Source organism: Rutilus rutilus (assembly GCF_951802725.1).
Source record: "Rutilus rutilus genome assembly, chromosome: 8".
Lineage (NCBI taxonomy): Eukaryota > Metazoa > Chordata > Actinopteri > Cypriniformes > Leuciscidae > Rutilus > Rutilus rutilus.
This window is the reverse complement of record NC_140222.1, coordinates 27,006,669-27,030,207: the sequence shown is the minus strand read 5'-3', so window position 1 is coordinate 27,030,207 and position 23,539 is coordinate 27,006,669. Positions and strand designations below refer to the sequence as shown.

At 38.6% G+C, this 23,539-nt stretch overlaps 1 protein-coding gene across 12 annotated transcripts in view; it reads right to left on the bottom strand.

The window, feature by feature from the left end:
* Positions 1-4,785: 4,785 nt before the first annotated feature.
* gatad2ab (GATA zinc finger domain containing 2Ab) overlaps positions 4,786-23,539 on the bottom strand; it is a 29,420-nt gene continuing 10,666 nt past the window's right edge. For 5 of the 12 annotated variants that reach the window (XM_084416910.1, XM_084416914.1, XM_084416921.1 and 2 more), the window contains 10 exons: positions 14,781-15,039; positions 10,831-10,960; positions 10,589-10,717; positions 10,408-10,479; positions 10,218-10,328; positions 9,936-10,130; positions 8,818-9,082; positions 8,312-8,742; positions 8,008-8,227; positions 4,786-6,699 (listed from right to left, as the gene is read on the bottom strand). In XM_084416910.1, the coding sequence (XP_084273036.1) occupies positions 6,566-6,699; positions 8,008-8,227; positions 8,312-8,742; positions 8,818-9,082; positions 9,936-10,130; positions 10,218-10,328; positions 10,408-10,479; positions 10,589-10,717; positions 10,831-10,960; positions 14,781-15,039 (1,946 nt within the window). In that variant the 3' untranslated portion in view covers positions 4,786-6,565. Of the gene's footprint in view, positions 6,700-8,007; positions 8,228-8,311; positions 8,743-8,817; positions 9,083-9,935; positions 10,131-10,217; positions 10,329-10,407; positions 10,480-10,588; positions 10,718-10,830; positions 10,961-14,780; positions 15,040-17,690; positions 17,946-19,410; positions 19,488-23,539 lie in introns of those variants that run through there. The other 7 variants (XM_084416915.1, XM_084416918.1, XM_084416913.1 and 4 more) reach the window with 5 other exon arrangements.

Here is a 23,539-nt window from a genome sequence, read left to right as displayed (position 1 = left end):
TTTATTAAAAGCTGCTAATATTAGTTAACTTTTAAATTGAGTAATTTTGTATTAGTATGGGATATAGGCTAATATATATCTATATAATCTAAATGAGGAAAATAATCCCTTCAATGTTGTTTACAGAAGACAATAAGGAACATAATATGCATTTTCTGCCTAGACGATCTGCATGCGTGAAACGGATCGTGTACCGACAGCTGCACAAATAAGAAATGAGAAGCACCCCCTGTCCTTAACATGCCTTCCTGGATCAAACGTCATACAACCCCACCCATTTCAGCGGGAAGAATGAAGTTCATTCAGACAGGACTAGCTTGATAAAATCACAGAACGATCAAGATGGAGAGGACCGAAGCGTCTGTTTGTTTGCTCTTTTTGGTGTTGCTTGGTGGAAGATGAGGCAGCAAAGCCAACATATGAAGATGGAGGTTCAGCAGTGACTACGCCGAAAGCTAATGTTGGCTGCAAGGTCAAAGAGAGCGATCCAGAGACGTGCGATTCGGTTACAGCGAATGCAGAGTCGCCAGCAATGGATGGAAACGGTAAATATTTTCGTTTTAAGTTAAATCGTATCTTGTAGTCTTGTGGTGTATCATATAGCACGGAGTTGTTTTTTATTAGCTTTCATTCACTGTCTTTACTGAAACACAAATAAAAAACACAAATAGTTTGCTAGCTTATCATATTTTGCTCCACCGTTTTTTGAAATAGGGCTTATTCACCTTCTTTCCTACATTTAGATAGGTGGGCAAATGCATTTTTGTCTCAGTGCATGCATTGTTTTAGTTTGACAGGGTCGGCGCTAGCTTAGCTTAGCATAATGAATGGAATCCTTTGTTGCCAGCTAGCATGTCCTGAGTAAAAGTGATATAAAAAAATAAAAATAAAACCACCTAATTACTTCTTGTGGCCTGCGTATTCACAACAAGTACAAATAGGCCTGGTTTCACAGACAGGGCTTAGATTAAGCCAGGGTTAGGTCATAGTTCAATTAGGCGTTTAAGTAATTTTTATAAACATGCCTTAGAAAAAGGCATTACTGGTGTGCATCTTAAGACAAAACAAATGCACTGACATGTTTTAAGATCAGTCAGTGCAAGTTTCTTTCAGTTGAAATAGCTCAGATTTACATTTTAGTCTAGGACTAGACTTAAGCCTTGTCTGTGAAACCAGGGGATAGCGATGCAGATTAACACTAGGCGATTTCCTATGCAGATATTGACTTGGGACTATATAACTACTATCGCCGGCGGCAGTGTGAACGTACAGTTAGGGGTTACTGTGTCATTTTTGGAGAGTGGTTCTAGGCTTTTTGATGCCTTGTCATTAATTAGCTTTTTGTCTCCGTTTCAGGTGCTTTTCTTTTCTTTTCAGATATTTGTTCTCGTTTGGTGTTGCTAAGCAAGGAAGTGTGGTTCGTAATCTGCGCCCCATTCAGGATTTCTGCAGGAGACACACCGTGTTCTAGTGGAGCACGGTAATTCAGCAGAGCTAAATAAGGATCTGGTTGGCTGTCCACTGCTTTCTTGAGTAGTAGCTTCACTATGTGTACTCCTTTCTCTGCCTTTCCATTTGACTGTGGATATAATGGGCTCAATGTCACATGTTGAAACCCATATTCCTCAGCAAACTTCTGGAAGTCTTTACCACTGTAGCACGGCCCATTATCACTGCAAAGCACCTGCGGAATGCCGTGTCTTGCAAAGATGGACTTTATGTAGCAGTAGATGTATTGGGAAGCAATGCAATCTCTGGATAGTTTGACAGATAGTCTATCACAAGCAAATAGTTTCGTCCATCCAGGAAGAATAAGTCAGTCCCAACTTTCTGCCATGGTTCATCTGGTGGATCAGTGATGATCATTGGCTCCTTCCGTTGCTTAGCATGATGCTTCAAGCAAGTATCACAGGTTGACACCATCCTGTCGGTGTCTGCGTTTATCCCGGGCCAATAGATTGCAGTTCTAGCCCTTCTCGCTCTCCAAGGTGTCCCTCATGCAGTTTTTTCAACATTTCCTGTCGCAGTGACTGAGGGATAATGATCCTGTTCTGTCTCAGCAGAAGCCCCTTGACAACACTCAACTTTGTTCTGATGTTGTAGTACTGGGCACATTCTCCCCGAGGCCAACCTTCATTCAGATGTGTAATGACCAACTGCAGACATTTATCTTTCTCAGTCTCCACTGCAATTTGTTTGAGTTTTGCATCTGTGACTGGAAGAGCTTCAGCTACCATGTTCACATGGTGAGTCAAATCAGCCTCTGTGGAACTTTCACATTTCCCACTCTGTTCCGCAGCTCTGGACAGAGCATCTGCCAGAACTAGATACTTCCCTTGAGTGTACATTAACTCCATATCATACCTCTGCAGTCGCATCATCAGTCGTTGGATTCTTGGAGACATTTGATTCAAGTTCTTTTTAATGATGCAATGTGATCTGTCTCTGCCACAAATGTCGGTAAGCCGTACACATAGCTGTGAAATCTCTCCACTCCATACACCAAACCCAGGCACTCTTTTTCTATCTGTGCGTATCGACACTAAGACGGAGTCATCGTTCGAGGCATAAGCGACTGGCCTCCAATTCTCTCCCTCCGCCTGCAGTAGAACTGCACCCAGTCCATCTTTGGATGCATCTGTCGAGATCTTTGTCGGGTCAAAGAACGTCAGCACAGGCTCTGTAGTGAGGAGAGTCTTTAGTCGTCCCCATTCCTGTTCATGATCAGCTGTCCATTTGAACTTGCCTTTATTTTTTACTTGCTGGGAGCACTTTCCATAAATCCTGATGTACACGTTACATCATAAGAAGAATGGCGTCCACGCTAATATTAGTCTCTCTGTTTATCCCGAGGTTTACCGCAGATCCAGATCTGATGAAGGACCTGCGCCTGGACGCGACGACAACGCAGTCCTGAAGTGTCAACTAGTCTATCCCCTTTGAAGGCCTCCTTCCCTTCCCTTCCCTTCACCTCTCTACAGATAAAGCGTTGTCGGGATTATTCCGGTTCGCGTGGCTACGCGGCGGCGGAAGCAATAACAATTCTGTATTATAAATTAAGGCCAGACAAGTAGTTTGTTGAGGGTTGATTTGTAGGGAAGGACTATAGACTGTATACTGAATACTATAGACTGAACTCGTAATACGCATGTGCACGCCATCAGCGTTCTCACTGGTTCGCGTTTTTGAAGTTTGCGCAGAAAGAACTTAAGAGTTTTCCGTTAAAACGGTGTCATGTTAGCGGCCCCTAAGTTAATCAAGAACTAATGATCGTTGCAATGGAAGTGAATCAATCAAAACTAACTTTAGCTGGACAATAACTTTTATTCTAGAGTTGCTACAAACCCAAAACAATCTCTGTTACTTCAATTTCCTATTATCAATGTAAAGCCGCTTTGGAACAATCTACATTGTTAAAAGCGCTATATAAATGAAGATGACTTGACTTAAACACAAACTATCTGAGATGACAGATTACTTCGAAGAGAGGTTTGGAATTCCACAGTGCGTGGGAGCTATCGATTGGTTCTCACATCGCTATATTAAATACCAATCAGATTTCCACAACAGAAACAGATGCTGTACACTGCACAACTTGTGTGAATTGTACATGGATAGATTTGTGCCAGAGTGGTGTGGTGATCGTGATAAAGATGCTCAGATGCAAGAAGTGCTCTGCAACAGTTGTTCATGCAGCAGCAATCATTTTAAGTTGTTGTTATATTGCGTTTGTTACAAATAAAATATCTGAAATGAAGATTTGGCGTAACCCTGTTTTGTGATTTGAATACAATTATTTATCCTAAATGGTACATGGTTACATCAGACAATATCAGATCAATAATTAATAGGCCATTTAAGCATACAGATAGAATACCGCAATATTTTTTTGAGTCTTCTCACTACTTTTAATTAAATCAAAAATACTCGGCTCTACTGGTATGTCTTTTTTTTAATTGTAGTTGTAAGTATATGTCTGTTAAGATGTTTTTAGATATGGTCACATACGATATTTCTGATATTTGAATAGGACCTTATTTGCATCTCACCAACTTCTAATAGGTGGATATTACACAATACAAAATATGCCCATCAGACAGCTGTTTAAATAATGTCCCCACCAATAAGCAAATTGCAGAAAAACAGCCACAGAGTATTTAGATAAGAGTGTCATAATCTCTGAATTTCATGGACATCAATCATGACTGAGGAAAATTATCCGTTTTAATGGTTTGGGAGAACAGTCTGAGGCTGAATATCCTCAAGCAATGGAGAAACTCGTAAATTGCTCTAATAAGAATGGTTAGGAAAGGTAAGTGGGTGACCAAAGTGTGTCTTTTAATGGCCCATGAAGATGGTGATATCTAGAGAGCAAGGTGGCCAAATGACAATATAATACAATTTAATGACATTACACAAAATTGCCGAAACTTATTTTACACTATTTATTCATACGTGCAATTTTATTATCATACAACAATTTAAATGCTAAAAAAAAATATCAATTGGTCGCTATGATTTTGTATGGTTAGAGCTATTCAAATTTATTAAAAAAAATTCTACTTTTCCATTCTACTTCCATCAGTTTGGCAACATGAGTAAATAATTGCACTTTTTATTTTATTCCTTTGAAACTTACATCTTTATCCCTCATAGCCCTTTCATTCATATCAAATTACCTACACTGATGAAAAGCTTTCACATTGCCCCTCAAACACATTCAATTAATTCAAATTAGATTCTATTTTGAAAAATAATAATAATAATACACCCACACAACAGATGAAACTGGTTAAAATTAGTTTTTATTATAATTATTAGCTGACAGAGCAGAAACAGATGGAAAAAAAAAGTTTTTTTGTATGTTTTTTTTTTAAACAATTCATAAAAGAGATGCTACACAATGGCAGCATCCCGGGGGAAATGGAATGGTGTTAGTTGTCAGCAGTAGTCAGAACAACAGTCAGCTTTTTGTGTCCGAAACACTACACAGGCATTCGAGATCACTGACCGGATCATTCCGAGAAAAGAAAAAGATGAATCGACTGAAGCGGACCTTACTAGGTGTGTTTGTTGTACTGCGATGACTAAGGACCCGAGCTGTAGTATATAATATAACTGCTAAAATACAGAGCGTACTGCTAGCAAACCAAATCGGATTAAAGGAAAATAAGAGATGGTAAAAACAACATGACCACCACCTGACAGGTAGGACTCAGTTTCATTTAGCTAAGATTGTGTGCTACATTCAATAAGCAGAAATGCTTTCAACCCAAAAATTTCCTTTAAGGAAAGATAAAGCCGTGACTTAAGCGGTACGACTTCCAACAGGATCTAAAATGGTATAGACGGGACACAAATGAATTGTGCTTTAGACAAAAATAAAATAAAAAGAATTGCATTTATACACCCTAAATACAGTCCAATCTTAAATTCACAACCCTTTGAAGCTATTTGGGAAGGAGCTAACAAGATTTCCTTCATCTAAAGTGACATTTATAAATAACACAACATCCAAATATTACCTAGATGCCGTTATAAGAAAGCCTAAAGGGGAGCACATCACAACGGTAACAAAGTGTAACGTAATATATCAATTGTTCCTGTAAGAAAAATAAAAATGAGCTACCGTCAGACTCATCTGATTAACAAATCGCACAAACATGAAGGTCTAGTAGTAGTAGTCCTGTTGTGGCTGCTGCTTTTTGTTAGTTACGTCCATCTCTGTAACCATCCCTGATGCACAACTCTTGGTTAAATGTCTTTTAGAAGCTTACGAAGAAAAAAAGAAACAACCCAAAGTATTTAAAAACACACACACACACACACACACACACTACACCAGCAGATGTATAACCACCTCAACAGTATAACAATTCCTTAAACTTGTAGCCTTTAAAAAAGGCCATTTTGAAAAGGGTGGAATGAGTCCACAGTGAAGCTAAAAACGAAACAAAAAAAGCAATGTATTGACATCAAATACACAAACATACACTTTCATATCTGTTCATGAGACGCTGTGGGGCAGAAATCGTAGCTGAAGTGATTGGATAGCATGGTCCACAAAAAGGTCAATCCGTGGCGTGACGCAGGATCTCTCCGGTCCTGTGTACTCCACTTCCTGTGGGTAAGTATGTCCATGAGTCTGTGAAAACGCTGAACGGAGGCTTTAGTTTCACATAATGGAGGAATTTCTCCACCTGGAGGGCCGTAGATTGAGAGTTGTGGGTGATATCACCACCATGGGATGTGTATTAGATCACTAAAGCCCATTGGGTAATGGAGAAATTCAGTAGATGGATACAAAGGCCTGTAGAAAAGGTCCTTGTGTCTCCTTGATCTCTGATCCCGGTACAGTTCTTCTCTAGGACACTTGGCCTATGGGGTCTTACCTTAGACTGTACAACTAAGGGTCTCGGAACGCAGGAGAAATAGAGAGAAAATATAATATTTTTTTCATTTTATTATTGCTTAAGGGCTGGTTGTCTGATACTGATAACCGACCAGATGTCCAACAAGACAGGACTATAATTGTGGGAAAATTTAGGGAGATTTGATCAGGGCACTACTTCCATGTGTTTGCCGTTTGGGAAATGGAGCGGGAAGGGATCATGTCCAAGAGGTACTCTCGCTGACGGTCCACCGGAGACGTCGTCCTGTGCACGGACAGACTGGGGTTGACATAAGCCATGGTGACGCCTGTCGGGTGGAGAATGTGAAGTGGGTAATGATTATTTATTTCGAAAGGTTGACCAAATACATATCTACAAGATTTTTTTTGAACAAAGACCGTTTGAAGACTGTTAATGACTGCACTGCAAGCTAGCTTTGCCTTTCAAAACAGGGTTGTGAGGTAACAGTGTTGACAGTTTGATATTTACCTAGCAATTACTAGCCCTGTGCTAAAGGTCATGACACTCCAAGTTGTTTATTAGAAAAACAACTGCTGATATTTTTTACCAATACCCATTTTTTCCAATAATCAATTGTTTACTATGCAGAATTCATGATAACAGGGTTGAGGAATTTAAGATTTTCAGTTTTACGTACCTAATAACGCAAGAAAAGGAACAGTAAGGAAAAATGTACGCATCCACAAAGAGTGGAAAGGATGATGCCATTTGAGTTTTTAATGAATTGAATAATACTGAATTTTAATACATCGACAGTTGTGATGTAACAGGGTTGACATTTTAAGATCGTCCACTTCTTACACATTTAATAATGTAAGATAAAGTAGTTAAAAAAAAGAGAAGAGACATTTACTTAGTCCATAGTTAAAAAAGATGACAAACAGTTTTTTAATAATCAAAAAATAACAAATGAAAGGATGATGTTAAAAGATGGTTTTTGATTCATTGAAAATCACTGATTTTTAAGAACTGATAGTTACGATGGTAACAGGGTTGCAGTTAGTGATAAAAAGACGTTCACTTGTCCATGCAGAGTTGAAAGGATGTCATGACATGATTGTTTTTGAATAATCAAATAATACAGAATCAATAGTTATGATGGTAACAGAGTTGACAACTTAAAATTGTCAATTTTTTACATACCAAAAAAATGTTTAAAAAAATACAATAAAAAAGAAAGTGATAAAAAAAGAGGACATTTACTTATTAAAAGTATGATTATTGTTAAAATTCTGTACTATTCCATTCATCAAAATACAAAAAAACTAAAAAAACGAATAGAAGTCAACATTTAAAGTTGTCCTAAGACAAGAAAGGGTATTGTTCAAAATTCATGTATAACTTTGATGAAAGGTTTTGATCCACTTTAAATGTTGACTACTGTATATATAAAATAAAATATACTGGATTTTTGTGTTAAGAAAAATGTGTCACATGTATATTGACAGGCACTTTTGGCCCATTTTTGTATGTTTGCCCTTTGCAGTATCAATCAGCTACTGTGCACCAAAAAAGGTGCGCAGATACAGGAAAAGGATACAGGAAAAGAGGAGACAGGAAGGGGCAGACACTTTTTTAAGTAGGCATCATCTACCTGTGGTGCCGCTGTTCTGTTTCCTCCAGGTATTGGTGTTGGGGTTGCTGCTGCTGGAGCCCTTTTCCCCCGCCCTCACGGCATGCTTACCTGGCCTGCTGACCAGCGCTGCGGCCGTGACGGCGTTCTGGAGCTGAGAGGACGTGGAGAAGCTGTGGCTCACCCCGCGTGCGCCCGCGCTCACCGCCTGCTGTATGCTGCGGGACAGCTGGCCTGGAGTCTGAGGGGGGGGGGGAAACATGTTAAAAATCAGAAAAAAGCTATGTTATGGACACACACCAGCCGAGCTTGGAGTATCCATTACCTGCTTAGTGGTGATGGTGTGGTAGCGACCGACCGTCGTCCCTCTGTTGGTCTGCTGGGCCAGCGACGTGCGCACCTGCTTGTACTGCTGAGACACCAGCACGTGTTCGGATTTAATCACCGGCGAAGATGAGGAGGACGAAGATGAGGTGGTGGTGGTCTTGGAGACGGGCGAGGAGGAGGCCTGCTGCAGGATGCGCTGCTCGATCTCCTGCTCCTGCTGAAGGGCTTTGACGAATGCGGCCTTCAGGCGGCTGGTGTGCTCGGCCTTCAGCACCTTCTTCTGGTTGGAGCTCATGCAATGCTCACACAGGATGGAGCCGTTGCCTTTCTCCTGCCTCCATCGAGAGGTGAAGTCTGTCTGGCACTGGGAACACTTAAAAGGCTCCTTGAGTGCCGGGGTTGATGCAGATTCAGTCTGCGGCTGCTTACCTGGAAAGAAAACAAGTGACATCAGCATGGTATAGTTTCACAGCTCATGCATGTGCTTTTCTAGGCTGTACCCACTTTTAGCCAGTGTGTCTAGCAGGTTCTGCACCACCATCTCCAGCCCCACCAGGTAGATGAACTCATTATTGGCCGCCGAGGGCAGGAAATTGAGCTCTGGTGCTGGAGGTTTAGGTGGTGGGATCTCAAGGAGGGTTTTCTCCAACTGTTTCCGTAACGCAAGTTTGGCGGCAGCCTGCCGGCTGGCGGGAGAATCATTGGAGTTGACAGTTGAGGTGCTGCTGCCCAGACCAGACTGAGAGGTCTTCAAACCGGCTGAAGAGGCCTGGACATGAGAAAACATGACGGTGAGATGATTTCTAGAATATCAGTTCATCAAGACAAAATTTTATGTTGTACACAGAAATATACAAAATATCTTTCATATTGCAAGCTTTTTTGTTCTTTCATAAAACCTTCTGTTCATAGCCCGTGAAGTATATACATTTTTATTATGGCATTTATATATAAAATATATATATATAGTTTGTATAATATAGCTACTATATCTAAGCATATAATAGCAAAAAAATTAAATTATAAACTTTTATATGCCGTATTAAATATAAAATGTATATATGCATATATCACACACACACACCAAGTTATAGTAGCTTTGTGTACGTACAATAAAATATTTATATACTAATATAATACACACACACACATACATATATATATATATATATATATATATGTTTATATATACTTACTAGTAAATATTTATATTTAGTAAATACAAATATTTACTAGTTTTTAATATTGTAATAATTTTTTTATAAAACATATAACAATGTATACAATTATAAAATGTAAATGTTCTAATACTATAATAGCAAAAATGTATAAAAATCATTAAAATAAATGTATAAAACTAAATGTTTTAATATTATACTTAAATATTACTAAATATTAAATTAATATGCTCATTAGTAGCTGTAATTGTAAAAATACAATAAAATATTTATCAATATAATACCAATTATCAATATATACACCCAATATAATATAAAACACACATAAATATTAAAATATTATTTATAAACATTTAGCGTAATAAATATTTTTACTGCATCTACTAATACTACTGTAATAAATATATAACAACTGTAAATCAACAGCAAGTGAATGACAGTGACCTGTGAGACCAGGACGTTTGTGCCGCCTACGCTGGCGACCCGGATCAGGCCCTGCTGAATGATCCTTTGGCCCTGCACCTGCACACTGGGTACAGAGGTGCGCGCGCCCAGAAGGAGAGGAGGAGGACCAGACCCCGAGTGCTGGTGCTGCTGCTGCCGTAGGGTCGCGATCTGCTGCGGGGTCACTGCAATGGGCTACAACACACAAACGGCAAAGAAAGGGGGTTTGTTTCAAAGCTAAAGCTGTTTTTTTTTTTTAAAGATAGCAAAAACTATGCATACCTGTGAGCCTCTGACTAAGGGTGGCATGACTACGGAGCCGTGCTTGGAGACCTGCGCTCCACCTCGAACCAGAGGAGGAGGAATGACTGTCCCTGAGTTTCGGTTGGAGACCTGAAATCAACCCACGTATTTAAGTCTCAATAGAGTTCAACTCGTAAAAACACGTCCTGTGTGACTGAATGGCACTGACCTGAAGGGGTCCTTTAGTGGACGAGATGCTGCCCCTGACGAGAGGTGGAGGAGCAGCCACAGAATTGGTTGACTGCAAAACAGAAAAGGTCAGTTTTATACCTCAAACAACTGGATTCGACTACAAAGGCATTCTTTGTTGTTGTGTTCTGTTCATCTTACGTTTCTTTTAAACCCGTTACCTTTTGCACAACGTCTTTTTGTGTCTGACTCTGCCGGAGTTTCTTCAGCAGGACGAGTTTGGCCTCCTGCAGACGCAGTTCTTCTTGCAGCTGCTTTATGATGTGCTCCCGTTCTGCCGGGCTGCTTTTCTGCACGTGCCATGAAGGAGGAAAGTCACGTTAGCGAGTGAACGGGGCGTTTAAAGCATGAAGTCTGTGTGCAAGACTTGATAAGTCGCGTCAAAAAGACATGACATTGTTACCATTAGCATCTCGGTATCTGTCTTCTTAAAACTGTAGCTGACCCCATTCATGCAAGGACTAGAAGGCTCATTGTCTGACAAAACAATGACATCATCATCTGGCGTCGAAGGTCGCTCTTTCTTTATGTCGCTGAGAGAGACAGACGGGAAAACATGAGTTTAATTCCTGAATATTCAGATTGTGAAGTACATAGAGCAGAGTACTTCATCCCACAATGCAATAAACTTTCTAGACTCATACTTGCTCATACTACCAAAGAGTTTTATTAAAAGCTGGATTAAATATGCTAAATATTGTCTTTATTATTTTATACTAAACATTTTATATAATAATGGTAATAATAACAACAATTATTATTTGTATTATTATTATATAAAGGAAATATTTAGCATTTATAATCCATTTATCATAATAATTTTAAGTTTGTTATTATTGTTTATTATTATGATTTCTTTCCTCCAAATATTTTCTTTATTTTAATATCATAAAAAACCAACAACGATGATTATTATTAAACAAAATAAAGGAAAAATTTTGCATTTATAATCAATTTAGTATTATTATAATTATAAACAATTTATGTTTGTTATTATTTTCTTTATTCATTATTTCTGATTGTATTTTTAATTCCTTTATTTTCAGAGATAACTACAGGAAGCCAACATGCTGATTTACATCATGACAATGTAGTGTACTACTGTTTGAAACGTTTAGCATTGTTTGACATTTACAAATTTTATTTGTCTGATTATTTACAATAGTATATATTTACATATTATAAAACTAAGTATGCAGTATATACTATATACACTGCTCCTCACCTAAAGCTGCATTTCCTGCACTGCCCACTAGAGGTCGTCCTATGACCTCCGTTTGCACATTAGTAAAAAAAAAAGAAAAGAAATGCTCTTCAAGGAAGCGGAGCAAGAAGTTTTAGAAAGTCTCTTGACACGAAAATGAAACATTTTCACGGTTAGATTAAACACAAGCTGCTCCGAGTTCAAATCAGCCATAAGGAGCAATACGAGAGCGGTGTCACGTTGACGACTTGTAAGGACAGTAGTGCTGTACCCGGAGTAGGTCTACGGCCCCTCCTGAGGGACGACGGAGGAGGAGGAGGAGGAGGGGGATGGGATGGCTAACGTCCAGGCTATTGTGTGTACTCCGTCCTCAACTTTCACTGCAGACAGGGTGCTCGCATATCAACAAAGACACCCTCTTTCATGCTTCTGCTCCGGCCGCCGATAGGAAATCTGCTGCTTATAGGATAAGGGTCAAGTACTAAACATATCGCAACAACACACTCGTCAATAGTGAAATTGGCTTCTTGGGAGGCAACTGTAGCAACGGCTTTTTCTGTAGACAACAAGTTAATGTTTGCCCACTGACAATGCTAGGGTGTTCTAGGTTGTTTTTAGGCCTTTGTTAGGGTTTTCTGAATGGACGCATACTGGTCTAAAGAGCTTATTCCCCAAGTCATTCTGGTCCCTAGATATGCTTGAAGTTCCCTTATACCGAATTTTGTTTGTGCATTTATATCGCTCGCTAAGCTAAAATTGCCTCCTGAAGTAAGAGTATGCAAAAACAAACACTCACATGTTTGCATGCTAATGTGATGGTAATGTGTTGTTTCATGATATAGTGTTCTAGGCTGTTGTTAGGGCGTTGCTAGGGTTTTCTGAGTGGATGCATACTGGTCTAAGACTAAAAAGTCATTCTGGTCCCTAGATATGGTTGAAGTTCCTTAGTACTTACTTTTTTGTGCATTTTATCACCCTCTAAGCTCAAATGTGCAATTCTAATTGCCTCAAAAAGTTGGGAAAGTAAAGTATGCACACTTCAGAATCTTGCCTGAAGTTTCCTACTATATAGTAGGGAAGTATGCAATTTCGGATGCCTTTATTCCCAAGTCTCCAAGTCATACTGGTCCATAGTTTCTTCATACTGTTTGTGTGTGTGTGTGTTTTATTGCCCACTAAGCTAAAATTCAGATTCCCTCAAAGTAACGGCACACAGAAAGCTGCACATTTTGACGTATCTTTCATTTCTCAACAAGTGTGGCAACAAGCACTGTACCCTTTTCATCAGGCAGCAGACGAGATGAGGAAGAAGGGTCAAGTAAACGTTCCTAAAGTACGGCCCATTCAAGTAAAAGGACAGGAAGAAACACAACACATCCATGGGCAGCACTTCAGTTTCCTTAAAAGCAAATCGACCAATTAAATCTATCCGTCAAAACACAACATGCCCAGGTTTACTGGAACCACTGAGGTTCTTCATGGGAGTTTATCTTATGACGTGCGCAACCAGAATTTCACTAGAAGTGACTTCATATCACTTCCTGTGTATTAACCAGCACCAACAAGATCACGTGATGCAAGAATTTCCCTCTGGTCACATGACTCACACCCTCCCTTTTCTTTAACTGTTCCTGGCAGTGTGGAAACCATGGCAACGGCCGGTTCAAACCAGTTTGTGACATAGGCCTCGTTTTGCAAAGTCAGTCAGGGTTCAGGTACGACGGGGAAAGTGCTTCGGACGGCTGCTTCTTTCTTTTTTTTGAAGTGGGGCAGCGTGCCACCTGAGGGAAGACTGACGTGCTGAGCAAGCGCATACTCGAGTGCGGCCTTTGGGAAGAGTTGAGCATATGACGATCGTGTTTGTGGAGTGTGACATCTTTCAACTCAACTTTCTGCCCCTCCCCCATCCCGCATGGCATCAGGCCACCTCCTTTGTCCTTTATCATGAGCTCGACTCTGCTTCATCGCAACTTCTGTTGCTTTTTACATTAATCATGCAGTCACAAACAAATAGGAATTCCCTTCAGTTTATCATGCAATGAGTTTAACAATCAAAACAAACTTTTCGAGACTAACTATCAAGGTGCATCATTTGGAATATTTTTTACCATTTCAGGATCTTTTTTTATTATTAATGGATTCATGGTCACTTAGCAACCAATGATAAAAACCATTAAGAATAGCTTTGCAATTACTTTGCAACGGCCGTGGCAAGTTTTATTTAGAAAAACACAAGAAATCTACTTTAATTAATCTCTTGAGAAGAAAATCATCATATTGGAATGATTTCTGAAGGATCATGTGACACTGAAGGCTGGAGTGTCATGATAATGATGCTGAAAATTCAGCTTTGATCACTTGAATAAATTACATTTTTAAATATATTTAAAAAAAATTAATAAGCAATAATATTCAAAATATGACTGTTTTACTGTATTCTTGATCAAATGATTGCAACCTTAAGCCACAAGTGAATTATTTTAAAAAACATTCGAAATCAACCTGACCCTAAACTTCTGAATGGTAGTGTTTATTATCAAACTAAAATAATAAATTCTGCAAAACTTGTTCATTCATAAAAATTAACTAATGCTATTTAATTGAACCTTTCTGTAAAATGGTACCATATTAATATGCAAACGTTCTCCCAAGTATGCACTGTCTTTTATCTGCATCACTTAACTTCAAAAAAAGAAAAATCAAGTAAAAAAGTTATGGCACATGCTTTTTTGCATGGTTTCTGACTTAAGTTGTTATTTTTCAATGTTGGACCAAATTCGTGGAATTCAAGTTAAACTCGAATCGTACGCATGGTATAGAAACAAGGCCTTAAAATTAGCAAAGCAAAAGCGGCACCAGACTGAACTCAGGCCCGTTCTCTTTTGCATCAACTTGATACCTTGTTTACTTTGCATTTAGCAGATGCTTTATATTCAGAACTACTAGCAGGAAGTCTCAGCGGAGCAGCCTGAGGTTAAGAGCCCTCGGCACGAAAACACAAAAGAGAAACGGCAGGACCAAGATCACGCTAATTCTCCAGTTCACAGGTCACGACTACCTAAGACCCGCTTTGGTGTTAGCAGCTTTGTTATTTCATTAAAGGAGTTGTGGGAATAAAAATGCACTCTTATGTTCGACCTGTGGTCTACCTCTTAGATGTGCTCATGTCCACAGGCTCGTCGCTGGTCTGGACCTCCACCTTGATGGTGGCCTTCACCTCCCCAGTCCGCAGCATGTTAGCCATCTTGTTGGCCTGTTCACTTTTGGTCTTCAGTCCATCTACAGCTCCCAGTTCTCCTCTCTCCAGCTTGACCTTCTTCAAGTCGGCCTCCGAAGCAGGGGCATCTCGCTCCAGAGCCCGCTTCTGACTACGAGTCTGACGCACCGCCTCTTCCGACATCTTCTCACCTGTAAGACAACATCACAGAGTCAAGCATATTCAGACTATTATATTATATAGTGTCATTTGTCTTAATGACAAATAATATGTACACACAAGTGCTAAACCAAATGAATGCATATTTTACACAATATTTGGTCAATTCACAATTATGCTTTTTTTCAACAATATTGATAAACTTAGTAGGCCTAAATGATAATATGTAGAGAGCATTCACACAGGTGTTAAGTGGCGTTCACACAGGATGTGAACTGGATCATCTGATGCCAATAATCTAAAACTGTACAATACAATGACTAAAAACAATATCAATATACATGTATATGATTCATGATTTTCCCATTTGTTGAGATTGAACTCACAACTTTTGGGTGAAAAAATATTTTAGAGTAGAAATGTATATTTTCACTTTAGAAAAATCCTTTTATTCAAACCATGCATTTCCAAGCCTGGAAACTACAATTTCCAATATTTCCACCAGGATTCTTAGGAACATCAAATCTAATCTAAATAAAAATCATTTAAAACAATTAAATTGGTCAAGTGACTTTAAAGACATTTATAATGTCTTCTATTTCCAATAAATGCTGTTCTTTTGAACTTTGAAATCTATCACTAATACAACATTATGCCATATCAAGGACCCAGATTTCACTCTAAGACAATAAATAATTTTGGTACTGACAGCCAAGAATTCAACACATGGAACTGATCCCATATTGAAAAACAGAATAAAATGATATAAAAGAAAATAAATAGGCCTATGCACGAAATTTATTTCACCTAATTAACAAAACAAGAGAAGAAAAGTAGTGTATGCTGAGTTTCGGTTCATGTTTGCGACGCGCTCCGCAAAAAAGAAAAACGAGACAGCGGAAAGCACATCCTGTTTGTTTTGTTTATTTTACAAAAGCATATGGTTTTGTTTTTATTGTGAGATTAATACACAAATAAAAGTAAACCGTTTCGAATGGTGTCTTAGTTTATCCATATGACCATAAATGACGGATGCCTCACGCGCACAACATATCAGCTCTAGCAGTGCTAACTTGACATCGCAGGCTGTTCATTATCAAAATAAAACTGTGCTCAATTTAAATTAGTACATTAATACTTTATATTATAAATTAACACTAAATTAGTCCTCAGTACAATCTGTGCATGTGAAGGATGTCGATGCTAATACGCGAGTGAGGTACAAAGCCTAGTTTCCATAATAAATACGTTTAGCATCCAAACACATCGCGAATGTAAGCATTTGGATTTGTGCCGAATGAGAGAGGCTACGTGAGCCCAACGGCGGTTTCACCAATTTTACTTTAAATAAATTAGTTTTGGCTTAAAGGTATAATGGAGGATTTTTTACTTCCGGGTGGATCACCTATACTATTGGTCCTCCTAATTGTCAATCATTCTGGTGAATCAATCAAACTTATTCAAAAGGGGAGAGGGCGGGTCTTATCTAAAATTCGGAAAGATCCTCCACTATACCTTTAAGTTTATATAGCCACTTACATTTTTCATTCTTGTTCTGTTCTGAATACCGCTACATTTAAAGGAGTTTTTGTGGAGTGAGGGGAGCTTAAATAGCCTATCATAATGTTTATAAAGTTTGTAAACATTTCGCTTTAACGGTATTTTACATTATTTCTGAATGTAATAATAAAATGTGACATGTGGCTGTTTTTTCCTCTAAAAAAACGAAATTTTATGTGTATCGTATTTTTTAACCATGCAGCCTTGAAAGAATACTTTAAAAATTACTTGGATTACTTTTTAAATCATTAAATAGTGATGCACCATTATTAAAATTTACCGATAACGATAACCAACAATTCTTTATATTTGAAAGTCGACAACCGATATATTCTCCTATAAATCAAAATCCTAATTTTTATTTTATTTTTGAGAGCCTGATTTAAAAAAAGTCACACCATTAAAAGCCATGACCCAAACACAGTTATGATCTCATTATAATTTTATGTAGCCTATATGACTTATATGAGTTATTTTCCTTTTTAAAGTGATTTTAATCACATTTCAAGCTATTCAAAACCATCATGGTGAAACAGTGCGCATCTGAAGTGTCTCAGCTGAAGGAAATAATCCATTATTTATCAGCTTTAATATATCAGCCAAATGTTCTTACCGGGCCGATATCGATAACATAAAAAAAAAACCGAACATATATCGGCCAATACCGATATGGTGGCCGATATATCGTGCATCCCTACCATTTAACATAGTATTAATTGGTAAAAATTCTTAATGTTGGTTAACGGCTGACCAGTTAATCATGAGCATCCCTAACTTTAAACAATTACTTGCATTTGACATGGTTTTTCCTTGTTAATCCTTTCAGAACAGATCTGCACCCCTATTTTGGGTCACGACCGGTCGAGAATTACAGGTATATGATGATGTTTGTAGTACCTGAGCAAGACAACTCAAACAACAGTTTTTAAAGTGCCATTTCTTAAAGAGAGGCCACAGAAGCAAAGCCCGTGCACAAACAGGAAAGACAATCGCACCAAGCAGAAGCCTGAATTGTGGCAGGCCGTGAGCTTTAAAACATGCATTCAAACCCCAACAGCCACTTTACAGGAAGCAAATCCATCATTTGGGAACATCAAGGCACATACGAAACGTGCCGACCTACCTGTCTTACATATGATATCAGCCATCTGATAGCAAGACAGCTGACTCAACACCCAGGCCTGCTCTCATCTGCCATGACATCACTAGGGCTCCACATGACCCTTCCCAAGATTCCATGGGACACATAAAGCATTTCCCCTGAAAACCAGTTTGAACCGGTTGGTGGACGCAGCCGAGAGACTGAAGCAGGTTTTTAACCCCTTCAGAGACTGACTGGCAGCGAATGCGGCCACACAGACGCAGGAGTTTTGCCAGTGGGGGGAAGGGCCGCACGCATTCCAAAACACAAGTCTTTCAGAGATGAGGAGGAAGTGTCCGCCCCTTTGTTGCTCGCAAAATAACAACCGCCACAGTGGTCTCGACAATAAAGGTAGTCAATAAACCAAACGACTTTGAGAGCACATTTGATCATGTTGATCCAAACAGGCTTACGCAAACTGCAGGATCTAATAATCTTAATCCTTCAAATCGAAAGAGTTTCGGTGTCTCGTGATCCATGACTTTCACATTTGTTTGTGGTTATCAAACAAGGGTTTTTAGAGATAGCACTCACAAGTTATAGGTGATGAAATATTTTAGAGTAGAAACGTATATATAGTCATAACAGGTACTTTTTCCAAAGCTTTATTAGGCCTGGAAACCACAATTTCTAATATTGCCAAGATTCTGAAGAAGTATGTAACAAAAAAAAAGTCATTTTTATTGATGTATTAACTTTTTAACAACTTTTCCTTCCTGAATTGCTTTACTGGACAGCATTGAATTGGCCAGTAATTGAATAATCCGATCTTTAAAATGCTAATAAAAGTAAATGATCCTTTTCTTACAACACTATGGGGTGGCCTTGAGTCAAACTTGCTCAAAACTAATGAGATAACTGACCGTAAAGATATTTATATTGTTACTTTAAATAAACGCTGTTCTTTTGAACTCTCGATTTATCAAAGAATCTTAAAATAAAATGTATCACGGATTCCACAAAAATATTCAGCAGCACAACTGTTTTAACATTAATGATAAAAAATGTTTCTTGAGCATCAAATCAACATATTCGAATGATTTCTAAAGGATCCTGTGACACTGAAGACTGGAGAAATTATGCTGAAAATTCATCGTTGATCACAGGAATAAATTACACTTTAAAATATACTGAAATACATTATACATTATTACTGTTTGTACTGTATTTTTGATCAAATAAATGCAGCCTTGGTGAACAGAAGAGAAATTATATTACAACCGAATTAAGTAACTGTACTGTTCCCCATCAAGTTATTTTTGGTGAAAGTTATACTGACGAAAGTTCCTATTAATACACTTTAAAAATACTGAATTAGCTTTTAAATCAACTCTCGATTTGAATCAATTCCCTGTCTTCTGAAAGATCCACACTAACGTTTAAAGTAGCTTCTGGTCAATTTTTTTTTTTTTTTTTTTTGGGGTCACAGATATAATCGTCCATGTAAATGAACACTGGACAGGGCTCTTAAAAGTAGGTCACCAAACCTGTCAATGTATACTGTCAGTTAGAAATGCAGTCAGCCGAGCCCATTGCACAATCACATGTCCATCAGCAAGAAAATCATTAGCTTAAAGGAGTCTTTGCTGTCCATAATAAACACATGACAGTAAAGACACTTTTAAAAAGTACATACTAAATCCCAAATGATCTCCAACTAAGACAAAGTGAAGCTTTAAAAAAAAAGAGAGAAGCGTTTCACCACTTAATGTCATACTGAGAACCGGACTGCCATGTTTTCATACTGAGCGACCAGTTGAGTCATACACAAGCCACTTGTTCTGGTTAGGAAATGGATGCTTGTCGCTAAAGCTGCAGACACGTGGCTTGCACAGCCTCATGGGAAGCGGATGGCATCATATATATGCAACACTCGTGCCTCAACAACAACAAGTTTTGAAATGAAGAATCCAAACCCTTTAAAAAAAAAAAAAAAAAATCAAAGGTTGTCAACCTACACATTTTCCTCACTTTCACACAACCGAAGCTTAAAACGAACCACAGCGTGACGCTAGACAGGAAGCTTAATATTTTAATATCAACAAACAGTTTGCAGAGGATTATTTATATATCAGTGTTTGGGCTTTACTAATCGGATTGAGACGTCATGTAAAACCACTTGCCACATAAAGGTTTTAGCATTTGTTTACTAACAATTACACTGTGGAAATACTCAAATCTCGGTGACGTCTGCATTCGATAAAGCATGAACAGCGGTGTATTGGATTGTCTTGAGCTGTGTGAAAAACATGTCTGTTCATGCAACGCCACGACGAGCTGGGAGCGCGGTGACTATCCTCATGGGGTCGTCTGATGTAATGACTGCCCTTAGGGCGCAGGCCGAGCAAGACAATAGGAGGCATCGCTAGTGCTATACAACAACACAGCATGGCGGCAACACAACCCAAACTGGATCGGTACATCCAGCTGGTCAACTATAAGGACGACCCGCTGGCCCAGAAGAGACGAAATTGTCACTTGACCTACTGCAACAAATTCTGCTTGTGGACTTTTATTAAACTTAGGTAAAATTATCAAGCTGGTTGACGTCGCAAGAATGACCTGTCATAGCATCAATAAGAATAGGCTAAAATATATAAATAATTAAAATTTTATTTTAAAATAATAAATAAATGCATTTAAATAAAAATATATTCTTTGTAAAGTATATGTGAAAAATGTATAAATAAATATTTAATATAAAACCTTTCGGCCTGGTTTCACAGACAGGGTTTAGATTAAGCCAGGATTAGGCTTTAGTTCAATTAGGCCATTTAAGTAGCTTTTATAAACGTGCCTTGGAAAACATCATTGGTGTGCATCTTGAGACATAAACTCACATATTTTAAAATATGTCAGTGCAAGTTGCTTTCAGTTAAAGCAACTCAAACATGCATTTTAGTGTGTAGGTGACGTATGTGTGTGTTGCAAAGCAAGTTGAAATCTGAGCTACTGTTATTAAATCCTTATCAAATTACTACGAATTTAATGGATTCAAATCAAGTTTAATGATCCACGAATATGCAAATTAGCCCCACTCGGCCCACTTTACTGTGGTAAATGCTGCACAATGGCAAGTGGAAATACTGGTTTAATTCAGCCATGTATGTTTGGAACAAACTGATTCAGAAGAAGAAGTGGAAGAAGTGAATTATACAGGCTCGTCTACAAGTCAACATATCAGAATTGGTCATGCGTTTTATGTATCGCTCTCTACAAAGTCGGACACATAACGGTAATTAATATGATTAGCCTTTTGCTTGACTACGTTATCAAACAGCTAATAACGTGTTGCTAATATTACACAAACCGTGTTCTCGTTCGCCATTTCAGAGTAAGACAGCTGCCTTCTAAAAATCAGTATCCTTAGAAACGCTTTGAACAACAAAAGGCATATAGTTCTTCATTATAACATTGTAATATACATCATATACATAACCTATTTTTCATATCAGCAGAAAAATATACCGGGATAACCTGGCTTCTCTTGGCACTGCCCTGCTTCAGAGCGGTACAGTAAATGAAATGCTAAAGCTCGGCCCATACGTTGACGGGATTGGATTGGTAGAGAACCAGGGCGTTTTTGAGACAGTCTTTGGTTCACTGCAGTTTTAAGGAGAAAATACTCAGCAATGGTGTTGACTAATGAATGTGCACATGGTTTGTCTTAAAGCATATTAAAAACAACAGACACATAAACCACGTTAAAAACTTGATTTTCATTTTTCACCACAGGCCTTTAACTATAGTACGATAGTATGAGCGATATAATCGATGTTCAAGTTAGAAAAAAACACCGCAACAGGTCACCTTAAACAGAGATGAGAACCAAGACACAGGCCAAACTGCACAGGATTATCGTGCCTAAGTCTAAGAGCTTCCTGGACAGTAGAGTTGCTTTAACAGAGCTTGTCCAGTTCAGGACTTCCTGATTGAGTCACCAACACATTTCCAAAAAAACCAATTAGATAAGCACTGAAAAACAAAGTTGCAGGTAAGTCTAACGTACTACAGATGTTCCTCTGGATCTCTAACAACTAGCTCATCTTGTCATCCAACAATGGCGAAGTGGCTGCCAAGAGGGTTGAGCCAAAGGTGCCTCTGTCGTCTCCAGTCCTGCATATCAAGGGTTAAGCCCTGCCATTTTAACACCACAGACAGATCAGGCCACGAGGGTGTTACCTAACAAAATGGACGTTGTTAACCCTGTATCTGCTGGAAGATCCACCTGGTGTGCCCCCTAACAACAGGACGACACAGAAAGAAAGTAAACCCGATTGCTTTTCATGTGGGCACAAGAATAACTTGTGCTGTAAGAACAGTCGTGAGCAGCCACCCCCTCTCTCTCGACACACACACACACACACACACGCACGCGCATTTACCCATCCCCCACTGTGATCTCAAACAGACTAGAGTGCAAATGTACACTGACGCACACACATTTACAATACTGGTCTTCAGATCAGTTAGCTATAGTCAAATTGGTAGATAAGAATAACCACCACTGGGGCACCAAAGTGCGTTAAAATTTCCAGTAATTACTGGGGACGGTCACAACCAATGACTTGTTGATTAGTGAGGTCAACTTGTTTTTTTTTTATGTTTTTTTTAACTTCAATATTTTAAATTAGCATGCTAAAAGATAGTCAAACCATTTCAGAAAAGTCATATTTGACTGGGTTAAATCCCTTTCAAAGCACGACTGCTATAGCCATAGCCAAACACATTCAAACAGATGTTTTTTTGAACATCCTGTCATGAGTGTTGCATTTTTAAGATGGTGCGTCAATAAACAGTAATCTTATGGTGAGTCAAGTAAAAAAGTATCTTTTTAAAAAGGCACAAAATACTTATTTTTTAAACGCCCCCTGAGAAACATCCAATACAAAAGAATACTTTTGGAAAAGTTGCGCCCTTGATGTTGCTATAGCCAAAAACATTCAATCAAATGTCATTTTAGCCAGCACAACCAACTTTTTTTTTACTTTTTTTTATGCTCGCTAGCTGTTTTTGAACACAAAAAGAGCATATTATGTAGACGCCCCGTAAGAAATGCATCTGAGTGGGATTGGACAAACACACCAACCTAATTAAGTGTGGTTTATTATGCGTGTCAGAAGACACAAAAACTCTCTTGGAAATACATCCCTCTTGAGCACCATCGCTACACCCAAACAAATTAAAACCGGTTTTGTTGCTGAACCTCCCAGCATGAATGCTGTGGGTTTTTTTCAAATGGGGTGCCAACTTTTAAAGGGGTCCTATTATACCCTTTTACTAAGTCTTGATTTTGTTTTTGGGGTGTACTAGAATATGTTTTAATGCTTGATTGTTAAAAAACACATTATTTTTCACATATTTTACATTGTTATAGCTCCTCTCGCCCCTATCTGTCTCGAACGCGTTGTTAGATGAAGCTCCTCCTTCCGAAATGAGCTGTGATTGGTTAGCTGGCCTAGTGTGTTGTGATTGGCAGCGTTTAGCGCGTTCGAGAAATGTCACACCCCTTCATAACTGCGAGCTCTACTCAGATGTAAATATTAATTATGGTGTCAATTTCAAACCATTTCGAGCCCGATTCAGACCCTGACAATGTTTACGAGCAAGAGGATTGTGCTGAACAGATTTCATGCACAGACTTTGCATTTTTTTTGTGTAATTTTCTTAAAGATACGATGTTATCCACTATTTAATCATATTTGTCGGAAAATGATGGAAAATGATCATTTTCTTAAGGGGCTTACAAAAACTAAAGTAAACAACATCAATACTGTAATGTTAATTAGCAGGCTAGTGGAGGCAAAGCTTTGCCCTTCTTTTACATCATA